At 35.4% G+C, this 23849-nt stretch overlaps 1 protein-coding gene across 5 annotated transcripts; it reads left to right on the top strand.

The window, feature by feature from the left end:
* Positions 1-383: 383 nt before the first annotated feature.
* On the top strand, positions 384-19182 carry LOC125670841 (uncharacterized). 5 transcript variants are annotated; one of them, XM_056164229.1, is made up of 12 exons: positions 384-448; positions 1118-1760; positions 8651-8839; positions 12378-12521; positions 12892-13030; positions 13182-13384; positions 13662-13800; positions 13898-14132; positions 14282-14421; positions 15866-16018; positions 18043-18215; positions 18322-19182. In XM_056164229.1, the coding sequence occupies exons 2-12, from the start codon at positions 1662-1664 to the stop codon at positions 18535-18537; spliced, it is 1830 nt and encodes a 609-aa protein (XP_056020204.1). In that variant the 5' UTR covers positions 384-448; positions 1118-1661; the 3' UTR covers positions 18538-19182. The 5 variants fall into 5 exon arrangements, with proteins under 5 accessions (XP_056020204.1, XP_048762201.2, XP_048762200.2 ...); XM_048906244.2 differs by lacking the exon at positions 384-448 and adding an exon at positions 16733-16747 and having other exon boundaries at positions 914-1760; positions 15869-16018; XM_048906243.2 differs by lacking the exon at positions 384-448 and adding an exon at positions 16733-16747 and having other exon boundaries at positions 914-1760.
* The last annotated feature ends 4667 nt before the right edge of the window (positions 19183-23849 follow it).

Genomic DNA, 23849 nt, shown 5'->3' with positions numbered 1-23849 from the left:
ACTCACAGTGGTACCAGGTACTCCACTTTTTCGCCCATTGGCGCGGGATTCCAACGAAAACCCCGGGTTTAAATTGTCTATATACAATGTAATAGGGTAGCTGTAAAATTTCAAATAATAGATAAATGTGTGAAATGACTAAACACATCTTATGGGTGTGTGTTTTATTATTATTGTTTACTGAGTAATATGATACACGACGTGATCTTCTTCACTTGCGGTTCCATTTCTCAGAACAAAGTTGACTGAAACATAAATGTAGAACTTTTATTTCGTTTTCCGGAAAATTGCAAGTGTAATCAGGATGTGATAGTATAATTCTATAATTAAATTTCTAAAAATAATGCTTTACAATTTATTCATCCTGTTCGGAAAATCCCTGCATAAAATGTTACAGATCAGACGTGTGCATGGGGTCAGGGTGTTAACTGGTGTGGGATATTGAGATGTAAGCAAGGACTCGCCACATTGACGTTGCACTGGGCGTTTTTCACTGTTAGCATGATTATTTCTGTCATGAGAAGCATTAATTTATTTAAATTACTTTGTAAAGATGCCTTTTTAAGTTTCCCTATGATGCAGGGCGTTAAGGGGTGCGTTCAGTTCGCAAATTTGAAACAACTCCGTGACTTGGGCTGGGCCTGGTCTTGTCAGAGATTTTATTTATTAATTTGTTGAAGTAAACAAAAAATCGGAATCGACTGAAAAGAAAATTACAAACTGGTTTGGGGAAGAGTTATTTGTTTTTGAACTTTTTATTAAAAAATTCATTTCATAAATTACTTTAAGCGATACCCTGGAAAAAACCGGATTAGTAACTTTTCTTGCGACACAGGACCTTTCTGACGTCATGCATATTACTGTTCTACTAATCTGCACGTAGTAAACTCTTCAAAATTATTTTTCTTTTCTTTCTTTTGTTTTTAATGAAACTAAGTGGTGTATCCTCGTAAATTAAAGAATGAGTAATTCGTAAACTACGCAATGGATTTATCATCTTTTTAATACTGATGATGATCTTTTAATCTCCGGCATACAAACTACTTGACATGTTTTGTGTAATTTACATTTAAGACATAAAGCCTCTATTACTGTCATTCCTCTGTGTATATTACAGTTGTTCGCCGTTGCCTGGGGTCATTTTCTCTACACCGTCGAGAAGTGTCGGCTGCAGAATTATTCAACTTTCATTGGATCAGTGTATTCATTAACACCATGTGCGTGCTACAAATTTTAATTGGACTTTTGTCGCACACCATATAGAAACGGAGGATAGAGGAAAATCAAGTTTTTTTCAAGTTGTCTTCCCCCTTTCTTTCATGTTGTGTTGGTAACCAGCGACATGTTTCTTCTTATTTTTGCCAGTGTCTTCCGCATTTGCGTGCTAGTTATAAGATAATTAATTGGCTGTTAACGATACAGTGAAAAAAAAAATGAATCGAAACGTCCTTCGTTCCGTTGTAGGCACTATCTGTGGGTGACGGCTCCGTTCTCACGGTAACAGCAACCGGGCTCTGAGGACGGACCCTGCAAAGCTTCTAACTCTATGTGATACATATTACAAATAAACTTAAACAGAAAAAACTTCAGATGGATTACAGCGTGGAGAATAAAAGAGGAAATTTCATAGCGCTTTGATCAGTTGCTTTTGATTGGCCAACATGGCCACTAGACTTCTAATGTGTTGGGAAAACTTTTCACCCATTGTTTGGATTTTTATTGTGCTCTTTGACATATCCTTCTGCTTTCCATCAAATAATGTAAGTATTAAGATAATGGCTAGTTAAGTTTTTTCAAATAGTTATAAATCAAATCAGGTTATTACTCGAGATATTTAATTCTCAATTTGCAGTAATACCAGACATCTTTGTGATGATTTCCCCCCATATTTATGGTGTGGTAAATGATGTCAGTCATTAATATGCTTTTAGTAGAAAGATATAACAATGTTAGAGCTCTCCGGTGCCGCTTGGTCACTTGTCCTTTCACCAAAATACATTATCTTTGCCATTTACCAAGGACCGTAAGGCGACAGCACAGCAGATTTAACCATCAGAGACAAATCATGTCCGGCGTTCTGTCGTTGTTTGACCAGCATTTCTGACCCTTCCTGGTCGTACCTTAAACGAGGATTACTCTGCTTATAATGTTTTTAGGGGGAAATAGTTTTGCTTACAGATTTTGTTTTAATGTTTTAATTTTACTTCAGGGACGTGTTCTTTTTTCTCGAAATTTGTTGCTCTGCAGGATTCATTTTTAACTCCTATTTTTACTGTGTCCTCACCTGCAGACTTTGTAATTTATCATTAAATAACATATAAAATTGGAAGTATCTCAATCTCAGTTATGGATTCATCTAGTTATTTAGAGGCCAGCAATTTCACGGAGCGACATTTCACATTGCTGAAGAATGTTGATATCATCATGAAAATGATAGATTTTTTTTTATCTATGGACAATTCAGAATGCAGAATAATCCAAAAGATTTACATTATCAACAACAAAAAAAACCCACTATTTCATCATGAGATTTTTTGTTGAAACTTTATTGAATAATTATAGTCTGTGACAACGCTGAGTAATGTCGAGGAATTAACAGTAAAACGCTGTTCGAAGATTTTCATGCACATAAATTTTGGAAACCTAGAATATCAAGTACGAAGTAAAAGTCACATTTCAATATTCTGTGTATGCTATGCATTGTTTGATAGGAAGTTTTGAAGATTCGTGTGGTCTGTTGATTTAACACCATGCCAGTTGTATTCAACGTATGTAGAAATAAAACATTTTCATAAGTCCGAGACCTTTCTATCCGTAAAAAAAATGAACAAGTATTTATTCTTTTAAATAAATCGTGAGAAGGGTTTCCGACGCCATGCAAATTGTAGATTTGCAGAATTTGAAAATACATTCAGAAACGACTGTATAGTTTTATTCCGAGATGATGACTGAATACAAAACAGATCGAAAAGTCACATTAGATAAATATTTTAAGGAAGTGATCGGTCAAACATGAACTCATTGTTCAGTATAAACTATCATTAAATATGATTAGGACAGTTAAAAATATTTGAACAATTGATATTTTGTGTATTTTGAGGAGTACTGACAAAAGGACGTCGGTACAGGATGATTCTAGACCACCAACATCTCGTGTGTGTATATATATATATATATATATATATATATATATATATATATATATATATAAAAGAATACAAACATATATGAAACCAAACGACACAGAATGTACCTGAAAATTCATGTCCTATCTCCATAATAACTTTGTAAAGTATTCATCTCTCTCTCTCTCTCTCTCTCTCTCTATATATATATATATATATATATATATATAGGTTATGACCATATTCAAAATCATGAATCTGACTTGCTACCATAGATTTTGTGGTTTCACATACTCTTGTTCATGTACAAATCATATGATACCACATGATGTTTTATCCTGTGGACTTTGAAATCAGAATTATCATATGAACTGTTGGATCATTCTGTTTTCTAAGTTATTAGTACCAACACAAAGCAAGACCTAGGACTGTTATTGAGCTCAATTACTCCAGGTTGAGGCAGACAACGGGTCAGTTTCTCTTTGTTCCGCGAAAACGTAAAAGAAATGTTAAAACTGTTAAGGGGGAATAGTACCAAACACATTAACTCTTGTATTTATTTTTCAAGCATTTTCATATTTTTATACATTAATAGGTCATTGAATTCACATATCGAATTTAAAAAAGATGATCAGATTAATTGCCTTGCACTGTGACTGCACAGCCCTTCCAAGTGGCTGTAAACAGAGTCTCCCAAGAATACGTTTGTTAGTGGCTGTAAACCAAGAGTACATTTGTTAGTGGCTGTAAACCGAGTCTCCCAAGAATACGTTTGTTAGTGGCTGTAAACCAAGAGTACGTTTGTTAGTGGCTGTAAACCAAGACTACGTTTGTTAGTGACTGTAAACCAAGAGTACATTTGTTAGTAACTGTAAACAGTGTCTCCCAAGGACAGGAACTTGCAACACTCTCATTTTTCATATTCCTGAATGACGACATTGTATTGTGCTTCGTAATTTGGTTTATTTGTTTCATTTGCATAATGACTTGCATTCGCAAGCATCTGTAGCTCGATAAGTCATGTATACTGTGCAAGAGCTGAATTCAACCGTTGAACGATTAAAATACGGACACTCGGTCCCCCCTACCACCCAAGCACGGAACAAGGTATCGGGTGAAAGCCACTACAGAACATGGTACTCTCAAAACCAATAATGGTAAAGTACCTATTCAGTAAAACCAAAATGAAGTACCATAATTATACGAATCGTAAATAAGGTTATATCATCCAGTCCAACTGCAGTTAATGAGTGACTGTCTAATGTAGGATGTGTTTATTTCATCAAATACTTGACACATTAAGATTTAATACTATAGCGTGGTATTTAATGATTGTTTTCTGCAGGTATGGTATTACAAAGGTAAAATTTATAATGTCTGAGAACGATGGAGAAGCATTCCCTACTGATCTACATTTACTAAGATGTTTTATCAGAATAATTTTAAAAAGAATAGATCGCTCTCTGTCTGCAGACTACTGTAATATACAAATATCGATTATTTCAAAATTCGGTCTAATTGATTTCTTAATAAGGGTCAATGAGACCCATTTATCTTGGAAGATTAAACCATTTATAGACAATGCTCGGTACTGATTTTATATTTTACGACCTTTTATCGAAATTCGGTGCATGGGCACCCAGTTTGCCGAACGTTAACTCCTGTGTTATCCGAACGTTATAGTTTTATGAAATCAAAATACCAACAACGGCGAGAAAATTCATTACTTATTTATAAGAAGAACAGAACACAGCGCGTTGACCTTCTGTTGATAAGTGGCGTGACGAGTCCCGAGCTTGTCCTTCTTCCATTCATCAACTCGTTAGAAATGATTAAAACCCCTCTCATGCTTCGCGGTTTTGAGCTGCCCTTTCTTGTCACACAGACACTATGGGTGCACATCGCCAATGGAGTTTGGAAAATTAATTTGTGCAACAGATTGCAATAGCAGAAAAACGTATATCTACTACATTTACCCCTCAATCATTAACCAACAAAATCTGCTGCATTTTTTCATCTATCATCAACCAACAAATTTGTCTGCATTTTTCCATCTATCATTAACCAACAAAATCTGCTGCATTTACCCCTCTATCATTAACCAACAAAAGTGTATGACTACCTACTTAAGGTACATAACTGTGCAAACAGAAGGTTTGTTTCTATCATAAACGTCTCATCTTCTTAGTTATCTTTGTTCTTGCTTCTTCTTTTTTTATTTTGAAAATATTGAATAGACTCATTTTTCTGTTGGGGGGGGGGGGGGGGTTGGGGGGGGTTATCGACCACTACAAAGCTGATTATGATGATGTGCCTATATCGTCATTACTCTGTTAATTAAGGCAATGCATTGTAATTAATTAATTTATGATTAAGTACAGGTATTCAATTCAACATCATGAACAATACCTGTGCTCTTTTGATTTTTTTTTTTTTGATTTTTTTTTTTTGCATGATGTGCGTAAAACGATGAAAGAAAATAGGGAGTGTGGACAAGGCGTGAGATTAGTCAGACTGCTGCAGTTTGTTATTGCGAGGCGTAGATATTAGATAATGTGTGCTACAGTCAGTTCATCTCGAGCTGTGCTGCGGCTCAGTGGCAAGATTGTTCACCTTTCAGTTATTAACGTGAATGTTCGAACCTTGAACAAACATTTGAAATATAAGACGTCAGTGCGAACTGCAGTTCCAGTAATTATTGTGAAATGAGTTCATATGATCATTCAACAAAACTTGTTGAAATCTTTAATTTCAATAACAACAACAACAAAACAGACCTATGCGAAAATAAATCGGATGAAAAGTTCAAATGAGCTTCGTCATTTTTTCTTCTTCAAAATGCTACATATCAAATACGCACGTGAAAATTACACTTCGATCATGGATCTCTTGTCTTTGCCGTTCACGTTCAAGCCCTTCATAACATGTGCTTTCTGGACTCCCAAGTTCATTCCTTTGATAATTCTTGCTGAAAATATACGACAAGTTCATTAATATTAATGCCATATAAACATTTATTACTTCAGTATTACAACAAAATCAGAATAATAAGTGACAGACCGTCTTTGTTCATCAATGCATGTACATGTTTTTTACGGCTACTTGGAATTTCTGTTTTAAATTTTTGATTTGAAAACGAGATGCACTGACCGTATATAACGGATATGTTAAACACATTCTGATGCTTTTAGATTTTGACACCTGACATGTGAAAGAATTTATGTTATAGAAACAAGGATATGACATAATTAAATGTAAATTTGAGATTCGTCTCTTGCGTACGCAAAGACGTCGATGTTAGGATGTGCAGCACAGAAACGGTCGCATACGTGATATTTTTAGAAACATATCTATCAATTTCTTTACCATTGTGTAGAAATTATTTGGAATTCATTTCAATTTTCACAAAATGAAAAAAAAAATGTTTCTTTGCTATTTTTTTTCCTGTTCATACTGCAATGCATCCTGTTTAGATGAGTAGAAAACTGCTTACAATCTGCGAAAACTGTATTCTTCATAGTCACGGCTAACAGTTCGCCAAAAAATGTATTCATTACAGTCTTTTAACTATTTGTACTTTTTTTTTTTTTTGTTGATCTTACACATAGAAATCATATTTAATGAACGAAAACGCTTTTGACACATGTTTCGGAAATTTTAAGATATTTTATTTTTTAGCAAAGTGTACAGCGAATAGCTTTTCCTATTTATCGCTAATTCAAAAACTCTGAAACTCGGATTTTACTCGAAACCTCGAGGTTCGACAAAATCAAAGTCAAATAGTTGATTTCTTTGTTTGCTAAGTATCGTGCTACATTGAAGTGTATACTTTTTGTTCCAATAGAGATGAAAATCGTTTCATAATTATATGTGCATGTACTAGTATGCAGAGTGATTTCGCAATTTTTTTTAACAGAATGTTAACATTTTTCTGAAGATATGTAGAATTAGGACAAATAAATAATATCAATATTCAATAGCATTTTATGAGTTAATTCGTGAATCATTTCAAACAATGTAACAAGTATTCATTTAATTTCTGAATGTTAAATTTGAAATCTAAACATAAAACGATAATTAAAAACGAAAGAAAATATATCAAATAAAAGGTCTGATTTACGAATAATTCATAGTCAACGTTCAGATTAAACTCACCAAACTAAACTTTATTGTGTGACACCAACAAAGGAAACAATTCTTCAATATAGCGTTTTTAAAGTGAATCATCTCTGTGTAAAATGTCACACTATAACGCCTTATGGCTGTACCAAAAACTAGCCATTCAAAATTATTTCCTTATGAAATTTCAAACTTAAAGGTTTTTTTTTTTTTACCGTGTACTTCTATTCATAAAATGTGTCAACTTTTGATTCCGTTGCAATGATGTTAATTTTTTGTCTTAAATGACAAATAATTTGAACTGCCCTGAATTTGTTACACCAACAAGGAAACTCTATAAACAAATCCCACCGTCAACAGCACCTCACTCTGACTACGGGGGACTCCAAAGAATGGTCATTCGCTGCCTCTAGAATTGTTAACCTCAAGGGTACAGGTAGTGGTTAAATTTTAGAATTGTTTAGAAAATTTAATGACTCCAGTGGTTAACTACATTTGTATTCATAAACTTGAGGAGGACATTGACAAGTGCAATTTGTAAAAGAACACAGACTGAACTGGTTTCCATTTTAAGGACGTTGGTTACTTGCACGGATGCACTAAATGCAGAAATGTCTATTTATGAACACATTTCTTGTCCTTATTAGTCCCGTCACTAAGCAATGTTAAATATCCAGCCAGAACTTATGCATTCCTTGGATTCCCATAACATTATGCTAATGTTTAAACTCTTAGGGTGATCGCCACTGAACTGACGTCAATGAAGCCAAAAACTTAGACACAACAGATGATATACGCTTTGTCATTAGCATATTAAGATCAAAGATACCATAAAAGTGTAGCCTTTATAGAGATTATTTATGTACATAAGATTTCCCCTGGTCCCTTGTGTTTGATGAACTCATTTTTTTTTCATCGGAATAGTCTTTTAGAATACACATTATAAGCATTTAGAACAAATCAGCGGATTTTTATTTGATGAATATTCATGATTTGTGGCATGTACACAGATTAACCTAACTTTTGTCAAATTCATTTGGAAAAGTTAATTAGTGTTGTGGGAAACGGGTTACTAATCATTAGAGATTTTCGACATACTTGTCAAATTATGTCAACCCTTGACGTGATTAGTCTCGCAGAAGACTGGATTTTGATGTCTAATCACTTACATATATTGTACCTGTAACGTATCAGCAACATTACTACATCCTAAACAAATTCAAATCATTACGGTGTATTCTAACACGTTCTTCATTCCCAATAGTTAGTCATCGTATTTTCCAAGCTTACGCAGAAAAAGGCTCGAATTCACTTTCAATGTTTTACTGTGGTCGATTGTACTATCAGATATTTTTCTACAAATTGTTGATTCAATTTAATTATTTGTTTACCTTTTGTTGGTTTAGGCAGGGCAACAACAGCCTACCTTAACTGATCATACCATGTGCCGTCAACCTCTTGGAATGACCTATGATCTTAATGCAACCATGGTCAATTTCACACTAACTGCTACAGAGGGCAATGCATCCGATGCACGACTATATGGTCCGGAGACCTGGGCAGCCGCCCAGATTGGTGACCACACATATATTCAAGTAAGTTTCGCGCCATAAAGATTTTTTTTTTCTTACTAGTATATGATTTCATTGGTTATCAGTAATCACGTGATATATAAACATTCCATTAACACCCTTAAGATTGTTACTGTAACTTTTATTTAAGAGATAATACTTGTGGTACTTAAAACGTAACATTTTAATGAGGCGGGGGTGTGGGGTAAAAGGGCAAAAGACACATTCGAATGATAAAGATTTATCTGAACATATTTGTGATGTAAAAGTGTGCATTAATTTAAGTACCCATTCTAATAATGTACCGGTACAGGTGTATAATGTACCGGTACAGGTGTATATTATTCGTGATTGTTTAGCTGTTAGTACGTTGTTCAAATTCATCAAGTATAGTTAATACAATTTGTTTGAGGTTCACCGAGAACATCATCTCAATTTTACGCTCGAAGATTTTTTATAAATAATTTTCTTGGAAGTAAGAAAATGTATCTATAAGGTCTACAGGAAGTGCGGAGTTAATACACTGTGTGGTGTTTGGCGCGAAACTTAGATACATTATGCTGATCGTGCGTGTATCCCGCCCACGTCTGTTGTTTCTGCTGCTTTGACAAATAGGCATGCAACGCGACAACATCAGCATCAGGCTAATCCCACACTGTCACGAATGATATAGCCTTATAACTGAACGCAGTAATGGATGACGTTAAATGGTCGTCATCGTAAGAAGCCGTGTAAATCAGACAGTCATCAAAAAGTGTTATTCTTCTCTGCTTCAATTTTTTAAACTGATCATGAGCCCTTAATCTCGCCATCTCTCTGCAGTGTTCTGGACCGATTTCATTTTACCTGCATTTATACAGTGCCGTGTTTTCTGACATAATGCTCGAATTACACCAGTACAACTTGACATTATTTTGAATTTTGCAGATCAATACATTGCTCCCATAATATCACCAGCTGTCTGTAGTTTTAAACTGCTCATATGATATTTTATCAAGTTGTCCTTAATCTCACGATCTCTATTTTTTTTTTTTTTACCAGAATTACAATACATTGCAGTATATTCTGACATAATGCTTAGACCTCATCAGCACAACTCAACATTAGTAACATTGTAGACTTCTACATTATGCAAGAACTTGGAATATATAAGATTAACGATTCATAGTCTATTTGTTTTGTGTACTTTTGAAGTTTGAGAATGTTTCACTCATATCGATAGATGTCCATCAGCTGTGCACGTTTGAACTATGTCGTAAAACCGAGGGTTCCTAATCGTGTGAACGCCTACCGTGACAGGAGGCTTCTGTTTTTAAGACTTGTGAACGCCTACCGTGACACGAAGCTTATGTTCTTAAGACTTGTGAACGACTACCGTGACAGGAAGCTTATGTTCTTTTAAGACTTGTGAACGCCTATCGTGACACGAAGCTTATGTTCTTAAGACTTGTGAACGACTACCGTGACAGGAGGCTTCTGTTTTTAAGACTTGTGAACGCCTACCGTGACACGAAGCTTATGTTCTTAAGACTTGTGAACGACTACCGTGACAGGAGGCTTCTGTTTTTAAGACTTGTGAACGCCTACCGTGACACGAAGCTTATGTTCTTAAGACTTGTGAACGTCTACCGTGACAGGAAGGCTCTGTTCTTAAGACTTGCGACCCTCACTTCTAAATTCGAGAATTTCGAAAAGGAACAATCGCCGCCTATTTTAGTTCTAACACTGCCAGGAAATAAGCGGCACTCGAACCAGCGACCTCCTACCAACTATAACGATGCCACCACGACCGCAATATACCGATTATGCTAATTCATAGAAACAATACGGAAGTATGTGAACTGTCAGATGAAGACAATTTCAATAGGATTTTAAAACATTCGTTCTTCAAGAATCACGTGACAAAGTGAGTGGAACGTTATCTATAATTTTGTCACAATGTGCAAAATCATTGCGGTAAACAGGCTGAAGGAAGTTTTGGCGTTCGGGATTTCTCGACTTTGATAAAGATTTTTGTTGCTCTTTATCTGAACAGAATTGATGTGCAACGAAGTTCAAGCAAATTTAGCTAAGTACTTCGTTACTAGCTTGAAAATACGGATGTATATTAAATTGCTGTTATAAATTTTAGAAATTCATTTCAAAATTAAGGATTATCTCCCTCATGCATAGCTCTTATCCTTGGACGAATTTGGCTCCACTTTTTTGGCACCCTGTTTTTGGCTATATTTAGCTCTAAAACTTCATAGTTATTTCGGATTTCAAACATTTCAGTTGAGCATCACTGAAGAGACATTATTTGTCGAAATGCGCATCCACCAAAATTGGTACCGTATAAGTTTTACATTTATTCAAAACAAAACTACTGACAATGGCCTTAAAACCACTGAATGCGATGGGTGATAATTTTAACCGAATTTTAAACAGATAGGGTTTTCATTAATGCCTTTTAATTAAGTTTTCTCATGTATCTGAATAATCTTTAAATTAACCCAATTAAACCAGAAAACAAAATTGATTCGTGCTTAATGCAACTACATGGTTTTTTTTTCAAACTATATTTAAAATAAAGTCAGAGGAACCCAATCTTCACACACGTCAGAGTAATTATCATATTCTATTCACATTTATTACATTAGATTCTAGCATCAATTTGCTTGATTGAAGTCATCGTGATTTTTACATCAAGGTCACGTCATTTCCAGGCTCTGGAATTTGATATAGTGCATCATTGTTTCTTGCTGATGAATTTCTTCTTTCTTTGAGAACTTTTCTAACTCTGCAAAGAACTATAAATGATAAGGACCTAATTTGACCCTTTGAAAACGCGGAAATTCCAGTTACATCTTAAATGTGAATATTTCCTTACTTCAATTCTTATTTGACAAAAGCCATGATCATCTTGTAATTTGAAGTAAAAAAGTTTGCTGTCGTCAACTTTTTTTTTTTGGGACCGAAAACGACATATTGAAATTTATTTTCCAAAAAACATACAGCAACTTTACACACAAAAGACACTATTCCTATCAATGGCGTTTCTTTGATACCTTCTTGATATTATTACAATATGCCAACTGGTAGGAAAACGTGCACTTTTTAAAATTAAATTTTCGAAAATATTGGGAAAATCTTACATTTCTGCCATCATATTACCAGATTTTTCTAAGAAAAGCATACATCATATAGAGGTGAATATACTCTTCATTAAGATTATTAGATAAAATGAATTAGAACTGACAATCATTTTTAGTGCAAATTTAGGTCATTGCGATGCACAGTCCTTTCCCATATTTTCAAGATTTATAGACGATGTACTACTGCTCATAAGAACATTATACAGAACCGTGTTTATAGGGGAAATATTTGCAACGTTACTGATTCCAATGAAATCATTCGTAAGGCTAAAGAATTATTCCTTATTCTTCCAATTTGTTAAGTTTATATCCAAAAACGATGACTGCTGATGCATTCAAAAGATGTCAGACAAATACCGGTTTATTTTGTTATTATTATTATTTGCAATAACCGGATTTCTTGGTAGTTATTGATCTAACTGTTACAGGTCAACATGGCTGATCCAGTCATGGTCACGGGGATGTTCATCCAAGGTGACCCCGAGACCAACCAGTGGGTGTCGTCATTCCACGTGACATACAGTGTTGATTGTATAACCTTTTATCCAGTGTTTGACAGCGGTATAAATCAGGTAAGGTCATTGTTTCATGCATCTGATACTGGTGTTTAGTTATAACTTCCCACCAGTCTTTATTCGCGTATTTTGAAACAAGTAACGAATACTTTATCGGCTCTCAATCACACGGCCTTGAATTGGTTATGCACCTACTTCGTCAAAACCATTGTTTGTGACTTTGGTACAGTGTTGAACAAGTAAAGGTCGGCTTTCACGTAGGTACAACCATCGACACTGTTGAAACAGAGGTGATCCATCTCCTAAACAGAGTCAATCTCCATCATTCATCTTTCCATATCAGAAGTTATTCTAAATTTTAAAAAAAATGCATTGCACTTTTTCGACAACGTGAACATGTATATGATTTTTATTACTCTATTTAAAGAATTTTGCCGGGAACCTGGATCCTTATTCAGTAGCTGTGATAGAGTTTCCTAACATTTTTATCGCCAGATGCATGCGAGTAATCCCAACCGAGCGTCATCGGAATGCGTCAGCTCTCAGAATGGAAGTCATCGGATGCCGTACGTTTGTTTTTGGTAGCTCTACAAACAGATAAAAGAAAACATAAGTTCTTCCTATTTTTAGAAAAATAATTCCTTGAAGACCAATCTTGATTACATGCATCAATATGCCATTTATCAAATTACTAAAACTCGTGTAATGGTCTTTTAGTGGGCAATACATGCAGTGGCACACATCCGGTAGACTGGAACGTCGACCCCGTAAAAGACAATATGGAGGTCAGATTCCCCTCCGAGAAGATTATCACGGCGCTAACCATCCAGCCCAATTTCCCCGCAGATAGCAAGTTTGCGGTGTCCTTCAGTCGATCCTGCGCGGATTATCTCAACATTCAAGATAATGGCGTCACTCGGGTATCAGTCCAGTTCATCTGTTCCATTCATTTCTAGTCTGTAGAATCTCGAATGTACCATTGTCGTATGGTAGATTTGTTCGCGTAACAGAAGGAAGCCGAACAAGTTAAACAATATATAATGTGTTCTGTGTTTCAAAATTGACAATAGGTTACTCTCTCTCTCTCTCTCTCTCTCTCTCTCTCTCTCTCTCTCTCTCTCTCTCTCTCTCTCTCTCACGACTTTTTTCATAAATCAAGTTCATTACCTGGTAGTCAAAGCCTTTCATTCTTTTCAGGAGTTTACGTCCATCAGTAACGATGCCATTTTCATTGATCTGTCTCAAAAGCCTCTTCGTGCTTCGTGCTTACGTATCACAGCTCTGAACGCAGACATTCGTGACGTCACTGACATTGACGTGCAAGTCAATGGATGTGGTATGCATAACTAGATACTAAGTAATCTTTATTGTTTCATTAGCGCCTTCAGAGTTGTTTGGTGTTTTGTACATACTAATATACATTTCTATTCCAGGGTTTTACGAATACGAGGCCCCTCTTGAAAGTTGTGGAAGGAATCGTTATCAGAGTGTTCGAAGAGAAAAACGTGTTATTGGGGGGTACCATGCCTCACCAGGAGAGTGGCCCTGGCTTGTGTCCCTCCACTTCACACCTTATAACTTATTCACGAATCGCTCTCGCCTCCCTCATCTCTGCGGCGCCACCCTGATACACCCCCAGTGGGTGCTATCAGCTGCACATTGTTTCAGGTATTTCATTAAATGAGCAGTGTTTATCATATACTAATGAATAGATAACATTGTAGTTAACCGAGATGAACAGCTCTTTGAAAATATGGTCGAAAGAAAATTTAGCAACAAATAGTCTGTTGAATCTGAATTTACTTTTTTTGGTGCAGTGAAGAGGTGGGTGAGGGACTATCCTCGGCGCGGAATTGGAAGGCCGTGGTAGGGGAACACAATCAGCTTGGAATAGATGGCACTGAGCAAGTCCTAAATGTGGTCAGCATTCACAAACACCGCCAGTTCTTTATTCAAGGTACTTCAAATCAAACTAGTACAACAGTAGTACTGAATCACAATCCTGGTGCATGAAATGAGATTTCTTCGTAAGGGTTAAGTCATTGGATTTAGAATAAGTTCAATCCATCTCTTTGTCTGGGAGTACTTGACATCTTAACACCCAGCTGATGTCTGGCATCATATACAGGTAATTAAATGGACTCCATCAAATAACCATACTGAAATTCAAATCGATTATTGAACCACTGTCTGTAGTTCTGGTTCATTGAACCACTGTCTGTAGTTCTGGTTCATTGAACCACTGTCTGTAGTTCTGGTTCATTGAACCACTGTCTGTAGTTCTGGTTCATTGAACCACTGTCTGTAGTTCTGGTTCATTGAACCACTGTCTGTAGTTTTGGTTCATTGAACCACTGTCTGTAGTTCTGGTTCATTGAACCAATGTCTGTAGTTCTGGTTCATTGAACCAATGTCTGTAGTTCTGGTGGTACTCTCTTGATGGAGTCAGAAAAATCAATTTCATAATCAACACAATTTGGACCATTCTCATTACCTCCTGAGTCCAGTATTGTTGATTTGCACAATGTTTACAGGATTTAGTATAACTTAAATATGTTAAGACTTAGTTTTTACAGGATTTAGTGTAACTTAAATGTGTTAAGATTTAGTTTTTACGGTACTTAGTATAACTAAATTGTGTTAAGACTTAGTTTTTACGGGATTTAGTATAACTATAAAATGTGTTAAGACTTAGTTTTTACGGGACTTAGTATAACTATAAAATGTGTTAAGACATAGTTTTTACAGGATTTAGTATAACTTAAATGTGTTAAGACTTAGTTTTTACGGGATTTAGTATAACTTAAATATTTTAAGACTTAGTTTTACGGGACTTAGTATAACTATAAAATGTGTTAAGACTTAGTTTTTACGGGACTTAGTATAACTAGAATGTGTTAAGACTTATTTTTTACGGGATTTAGTATAACTTAAATATTTTAAGACTTAGTTTTACGGGACTTAGTATAACTATAAAATGTGTTAAGACATAGCTTTCACAGGACTTAGTACAACTAAACTGTGTTAAGATTTAGTTTTTACAGGATTTAGTATAACTTAAATATGTTAAGACTTAGTTTTTACGGGACTTAGTATAACTAAAATGCATATCGGAGTTTGTCTTATCTCTTGAATTTATCTTTACTCTTGTACTCTAACCCAAATTTGGATCTTCATTTTATATCGAGTTTGCGAGAACATAATGATATTGAAACCCCAAAATCTTTCCATTAGATTTCCACGAAATTGATAAATTTCGTATATCTATGATTGATATACCAGTATTTTGTGAAAACACCCTATGGTATATGATTTTTGTTGATTTCTCTGTGTATGAGCGGGATGGAGTGGGGTGGACGTGTGTTTTCTCTGACCTTAACATGTTTAAATCCGATTTTAAGCAGATTACCCGATTCTTCAGGACATCGCCCTGGTGAAGTTGGAGAGGCCCGCAGTGTTATCCGACTATGTCAACGTCATATGTCTGGATGCAGACAACTCGTTCCCGCCCGGCACACCGTGCGTAGCCGCGGGCTGGGGGCAAAACAAGCTTGGTAAGCATCAATGTTGGTTTCTTTAATTTCGGGAGAGGGGTGAGAAATGGTGCCATCTAACTTGACACTCTGTCCTATAGTATGCTCTAGTTTTAACTGAAATAGATGCCAATTTTGTTGTTCATACACAACCAACCCACCCCCATTTTTAAAGAACAACTATTCCATTCCACCCTTGCACAGTTGTCTTGCGAGTCGCAAGCTGTAATATGTAAGACATAGAATTCCTTCAGGTCTCTTGTTTTAACATATTTTTTGTTTAAATCCTAGGAATGATGACACCGTGGGACTGATGCAAGCTTTTTACTGCTTATCTATTGAAAGTTACTATTAGCATACATTGCCTATTTAGAACCATCTTATTTTTATGAAGCGTTAACTCTATACAAGTAGTTTGTTTTCCTTCGTTTTGTTATCTGAAAGTTTTTCCCTAAAACATCATAAATATTCAAATTTTATTCCAAAAACATTGTTTCAAATTTCAGCTACTTTTTAAATAGCCATTTTTCTAAGCATCATAAGATAATTAGAATTTATCATTTTACCTGAAGTGTTCTATATTTGGAAATCTTTATTTTAACCACATACGTCACTGTATGATAATTTCACCATTAATGGGATTTAATATTGAAATGTTTACGGAAGGAAATTTCGGGCATCATGACCCCTTTGTTTATTATTCATACAAATTATGATTTTATATTTCATCCACAGACGCAGCTATTAGAGGTACAATATAATTGCTATTTATGTCGCGAAAGGAGTTCACTTTGTAAAATTGTGAATACTAACCAGATCATATTCTATTGGCTGATAAAAAACCCAGAATGCCACATCAAACACAAAAAACAATATACATGAAAACAATTCAAATTGTTTTCGTTTTAGATATTATAATTCAGCCTTATTTGCGTGTGGCAATTTGAAACTCAATCGCAATTTGCACGGAAGAGGAAATGTAATTGACAAACTTTTTGAATACATGTAAAGTACAAGAAAAGTGTCATCAAATGATTGACTTAATTTGAATCAAATTTCCTTCGTATGCGTGCGAGGACATGGGACCCCTGATAATTCCTCTGTCAATTCGGTGACCTTGCGCTGACGATGTGTGTCTACTTTTAGTGTAACGTTTGCTGACTCTTTGAAGCCAAATCACGAAAACCTTTCATGTCCGCTTGTTGCTATGGTTACACATTTGTTGCTATGCTGTAGGTGTACTAAATGTCATAAGCACTTCATCACAATTTATGTAATACACTTCGTAGTCAGTTCAAGGACCAGAAAAATTGGGAGAAATAAAAGCCGGATAAAAAAGGAGATTGCATTCCAAACTTATCAAAATTTCATAGCATGAAGAGATTTCACTAATGTGTATTTTATGGCAAGGTGCTTTTTATTCTTTCGAATTAATGGCATATCATTATGAACAACACATATTTTATCTTAATGTTCAATTACTTTGGCGAAAAGAATGTTTATGCTAATTCCTTTTCCTTGTTATGAAATCTAATATTACAGTTTTACGACTTCTGTTTTCGCTATCGAAACTAGAAGTATTTAATTTGTCATAAAATACCAAGCTGATGTTTGTTTATCATGCTTTTCTACTCCATCACGCACCATACTGGTGCACAAGATAATTATTTCAATACACAATAAAAATAATTATCTGAAACTCGCCTAATAAATGATTGCACACGGGCAGTGTAATGGAATAAAAGAGTGGGTTATACTAAGTTATGCATAAAATAAAGTTAACGTACATGAATTTTCGTGCGATAAAATTGTTCCTGTAATACTGAATAGCCGCTATCTTTCATCCCAATGCATTTATTAGATTAAAGATATTATTACAACTATCATCTTTTTATTTTTTTTTATTTTATTATTACCGGGTTTTTTTTTTCTTTTTTTGTTTTTTTTTTTAGATTTCATGTCTTTTCATGTATAATTCCTAACTTAGCAGATGGTAATAAAGACAATTTTAGCACGTATATATGGAAGTTACTTATTCGTTTCAGTTGGGACTGGTGTCAAGCTTCCGCTACATGCTGAAATACCCATAATTCCTCCGCAGGATTGCGATGACCGCTACAGACGACTGCCAGCCGACCACTTTGCAAAGGCCGCAGTATCGATACAAGATTCCGTTCTCTGTGCCGCCACAGCACAGGGCGGAAAGGACTCTTGCTGGGTAAGCCCTGGCTTTCCTCAGATGCGGATCCAGAAATTTTATCAGGAAAAGTCCAATACTTTTATTATTAGTATTTTGATTGTTCATGCAAGTTTTTCTATTTCAGGGAGACTCAGGTGGGCCACTCGTGTGTCGCCGGGGTGACCATTGGACGCAAGTAGGAATTGTGTCGATTGGTTTAAATTGTGGTGACGTCAACTTTCCGGGAATTTACAGCAAGGTTTCCTACTACATCGATTGGATCACCAAAACTATTCGAGAGTTCTCGGACAACAACATTCTTCCAACATGGCTGGTCGACCATCGGAATCACATGCCATGATTAATGAGCAAGAAACATAGAACTCAATTATACTCGAAAAGTTCATGAATGACACACCTCGTAACTAAGGTCTTTAAAGCCATTTGATATCGAGTTTTATACAAATAATTCCTAAATACTTCTTTTTTTCATGATTAAAATCACATTCTGTGACAAATGCGAAGTTTTTTTCTGTTTCCCTTAATTCTTCATGAAAAAGAGACGTGTTCGAATGAGACGTAAAAAAGAATAAGAAGTGTTCGATTGAGCAGCAAACATTGACTGCAGATTTTACGGAAGACACAAAAGGATCGTGAATTCCTGGTAAATGTGCTTCGTTTGTGCGGCCCAAGTATGGAGGATCTCTTTAATATACTATTTTCTATTATGACATGAATTTATATGCTTAAATTATGTACACAAAATGGCGTGTTCTACCTCTGTTGTTTAGTTGGTGTTTATTCCCTTTGATTATTATTTTTTCCTTTGTCTCATTTTAGTACCGATCAGAGAGACGTGTGCTACATTCAGGCACAGAGTCGAGGCTTGAACATTTCAATGTGATTTTATTTTTTTACCTCTCAAATGTGCCTCTAGTCTGTTTCATGTGACTTATAAACTCGTTATGTAAATATATTGAATTAAATTATTGTATCTGTCATTAAAGTCCTCTCATTTTCTTTCTCATTTTACGGAACAAATAAAATCTGTTATAATTAGCCATCTTCGAGGCTTCTAACTGTCACCTATATAATATATTACTAAATGTTTTCTAAATTAATACAACACCTGTCTTTTGCAGACAGAGGATGTGCATTGCAATTAAGCTGTGAGAGCTATTGTGTATTTTACAACAAACAGTTGTGACTTCTTTGTTGAAATATTGAAGATCATCAATTTGTACATTTTTCACATTTTCGGTACACATCTTGCCTCTGCTTTGACAGTTAAGTGAACACAGGGTTTCTCTAGCAAAACCACAACAAACTAGGCCGATGTGATAAGATTTAAAAAATCCCCAGGATGTCCCAATGATGTAGTGATAGTTATATTTCATTTCACTGTAGAGATCAACATTTGTCTGGAATTTCATATCCTGAGGAACAAACAGGTTGCTAAGAATCACAGGTGAATATTCTAGCAAATTACATAGCACCTGTCTTAGGCAGGTGCTGTCGAGTTGGGTTTTTATTTCAAGAGCAATGCATTCACATGAAAATATGGTAGAGCGTCGGCTGTTACTATGCTTGAAGATGAGTTATCTGAGATATAATAATGACAATACCGAGGGTTGTTTACCATCATCTGTTACTCATTGACTTGATTTTTTCATTAAAATTTTCCATATACTGTACTATTCAAACACGCTTCTTCTTTCAAGAACCTCACTAAGACACTCCACTTCGTTATTAACTACTCGCGCTCGCATGTCCAGTCTTGGTCTATGTTTTCCCCGTCGACAGAGGGTAATATCGTACACCGGGACTATGTTGTCCGAGAATATAGTGACCATTGCCATCATTGGAGAATCCAATCTAATTAAAAGTAGATGTTTTGAATCCCCTACCACTTCTCAAACGTTTGAGAAGTAGTAGCGGATTCAAAACAACTAATGTTAAAGGTATTTTGTCAAATGTTGGATTGATGAACCTATGGTTAAATCAAATGTACTTTAAAGCCAATACATGTTTGCAGTTGCTAAGCAACGTATTTTTGATAATTGTAAACAAACAATACTTTCTGAAATCAACTCTTCCTCAAAATGTAGAATTTATAAACATTTGATTGACCATTTTACTTTGCAATCCTACTTAACTAAAAGAATTCCTATGCAGTATAAAAAGTTTATATGTATAAGTTAAGGTTATAGTCTCACTGGTTAGTTATTGAAACCGGTAGATACAAAAATGTTCCTTTAGAAAGACGTTTATGTCCTTTGTGTACCTTAGATATAGAAGACGAGTTACATTTTTTCTTTAAGTGTACCTATTACAGTCATTTAAGAATCAAATTTTTGAAAAAATATTATTAAATCAGACCCTCTGTCTTTAAATTAATTCAACTTTTATCGACACAGAATGTAAAGGAATTATGTAACTTGGGTAAATTTATTAAGAATTCCTTTGAAAATAGAAATACCAATGTATAAGCACAATTTCTATTCTTTCTTGACCTTTATATGGTTTTAGATTTATTACATTGTATACTATGTCTATAAGCTGTATTTGCTTTTAACAACACAATAATTTAATTAGATTGTGGAGAATCGAAAATGTTCGAATCTCCTAGGAGACAGGTGAGTAATACTACTTTAAGAGTTCGTCTATTTGTCCTCGCTGAACAGGCAGATAAATCATTCCTGGTCAAAAGTTTCAGACCTATTCATCACTATTTTTGCCGATTTACCTAGAATTTAGATATCTGTGTCGTTGCTTGTTTCCTTGGTAATGACAAGTTGTCTTCGCTAATTAGAGCCCATCTGAAGTAAGTTACAACCGAATATGAGCTAGAAAACTCTAAAAAAAAAAAAAAAAAAAAAAAAAAAAAAAAGATCTTTCCTACCTACCTACGAACCTAAATATTTAATATATAGTCGGGAGAGGGCAAACAAATAAACGGGACCTGCATGGGCAAGGAGCCTTTCCCCTGCTTCCTTATTGATATGAAGTGAACAAGAGTAATACGTTCATCAGAAAAACTAAAGTTTTTTTTGTTTTTAGGATAAGATGTCTCAACAAATTTAATGATGTGTAAGAACTTGAATATTTGGCATGTATATAATAGTAAAAACAACTCTGCAGCGTCACAAGGTTTGAAGAATAACAATTATCTGTCAGACGTTACAAGCCGAAATTTGCACATATACACGTATTTAATGGTTAACTCGGCATCTCAGCTAATTTTCAGAAGATTAACGCTGTCGTGTGAGAATGCGTTGTTTTCTTTTCATTTTAGGTTTGCTTTGGTTGTTTTTCTGCACGCGTCCATGTTACTGACTTTGAAGATACTGAAAATTAGGGTGTCGTAAAACAAGAATGTTTCTTTATGTGTGGACCCGGGAAAACGATGATACGCGAATGACCCTCAACAGAAGTACACAACACTAAGCGAAGACTTGTCGGAATATTTGTATTTCCTCAAAGCCGGCGGTGTAATCAAGCAATATATCATCGCTAAGAAGGAAATGGACATAAGAATTGATATAACCAATTAGACAAGAATGACAAAATATGCATAATGAATTGAAAACTTGTCTTATTTACATTTGTATCGATATGTAAAATATCACAATTACCTTAAGTCCATAAATCTATTAACAATGAAAGCCGCTGATAAAGACTTTTCTCCCTGTCAAATCTTCGACTTTCATTGTAACCCCTTAGTTTGATTAAGCTCTGTAAATACTTGTGGTAAACCATGCAATAGGTCACAGATTCAATAGTCTTAATGAACCAGTAAAAGCCACTGGGATAACTTTCAGTAGTGTGGAACACTGATTTGACACTATACCAAGAAGACGTTTGGCATGCTTGAAATTTATGCGACTTCAAATATTTTGGAAAAATTCTTAGGCTCACGTGCCGAAAATTCGAATACTATAGAGCAGCTCTATGCAATGTACGAGTACATAACAACTTGAATTTCTATGTAACTTTGGGGGCCGAATTGGAGTTACCAACTGTAAATGTGAAGCTAAAAGTGCACACACACACACACACACACATATATATATATATATATATACACACACACAGTGCATGCGAACGAAGTTTAGTTTAGTTCAGAAATTAACAAGAGGCCCATGGGCCACATCGCTCACCTGAGTCACCTTGGCCCATATCTGAAGACTTTCCATATATATATTTGCATGTAAAACCTTAGTCCCTATTATGGCCCCAACTACCCCTGGAAGCCACGATTTTTGCAAACTTGAATCTACACTATGTCAGAAAGCTTTCATGTAAATGTCAACTTCTTGGGCTCAATGGTTCTTGAGAAGAAGATTTTTTAAAGATTTTCCCTATATTTGTATGTAAAACTTTGAACCAACCCCCCCCCCCACTTGTGGCCCCATCCTACCCCCCGGGGGCCATGATTTGAACAAACTTGAATCTGCACTATGTCAGAAAGTTTTCTTGTAAATATCAGCTTTTCTGACTCTGGTTATTGAGAAGAATATTTTAACTATATATTTGTATGTAAAACTTTGATCCCCCTTGTGGCCCCATCCTACCCCCGGGGGCCATGATTTGAACAAACATGAATCTGCACTATATCAGAAAGTTTTCATGTAAAAATCAGCTTTTCTGGCTCAGTGGTTCTTGAGAAGAAGATTTTTCCTATATATTTGTATGTAAAACTTTGATCCCCTATTGTGGCCCCATCCAACCCCCGGGGACCATGATTTGAACAAACTTGAATCTGCATTATGTCAGGAAACTTTCATGTAAATATCAGCTTTTCTGGCTTAGTGGTTCTTGAGAAGAAGATTTTAAAGTTTTTCGCTATATATTTGTATGTAAAACTTTGATCCCCCCTTGTGGCCCCATCCTATCCCCGGGGCCATGATTTGAACAAACTTGAATCTGCAATATGTCAGGAAGCTTTCAGGTAAATTTCAGCTCTTCTGGCCCTGTGGTTCTTGAGAAGATTTTTAAATGACCACCCTATTTTTGTGATTATCTCCCCTTTGAAAGGGACATGGCCCTTCATTTGAACAAACTTGAAAGCCTTTCACCCAAGGATGCTTTTGGCCAAGTTTGGTTGAAATTGGCCCAGTAGTTCTGAAGAAGAAGATAAAATTGTGAAAAGTTTACAACAACGACAAACAACGGACAAATTTTGATCAGAAAAGCTCACTTGAACCTTCGGTTCAGGTGAGCTAAAAATATGGCTGTCTGCTACAAATCAGTTGTGGAATTGTCAATTTTGCAAAGTAGTTTTCAATAATGGCGTTGAAGAATCACAGATGTACCAGCATAAATCTACTAGCTCCAGCTTGTTTCTCGATAACCATGTTTTTCGGGATCGAAAATTTTCCCAAAATTATGACTCATTTGATTTAGAATAGTTTTTTTTAAATTGCATTTATTAAGCTCGTTTTCCAAGAGGAGAACGACTGACTTCGTTGCATTTTACCTTGCTTTGGGCAAGAATAAAATGTAATGCATGGGCCTAACTGAGTCAAATAACTGAAAACACGTACCTTGTGATTCCTGTCATATAATCCTCAAAATTTAATCTGCTAACGTGCTCAAACTACTTTTCACACTTTGTCCGCCATCTTTGAACTAGACCGCTAACTAGTACGTGATAGAATAGTTAGTCATTTT

Source organism: Ostrea edulis, chromosome 4, assembly GCF_947568905.1.
Source record: "Ostrea edulis chromosome 4, xbOstEdul1.1, whole genome shotgun sequence".
NCBI lineage: Eukaryota > Metazoa > Mollusca > Bivalvia > Ostreida > Ostreidae > Ostrea > Ostrea edulis.
Note: the sequence above shows the minus strand (reverse complement) of the source record. Positions and strands in the feature narration are given on the sequence as shown.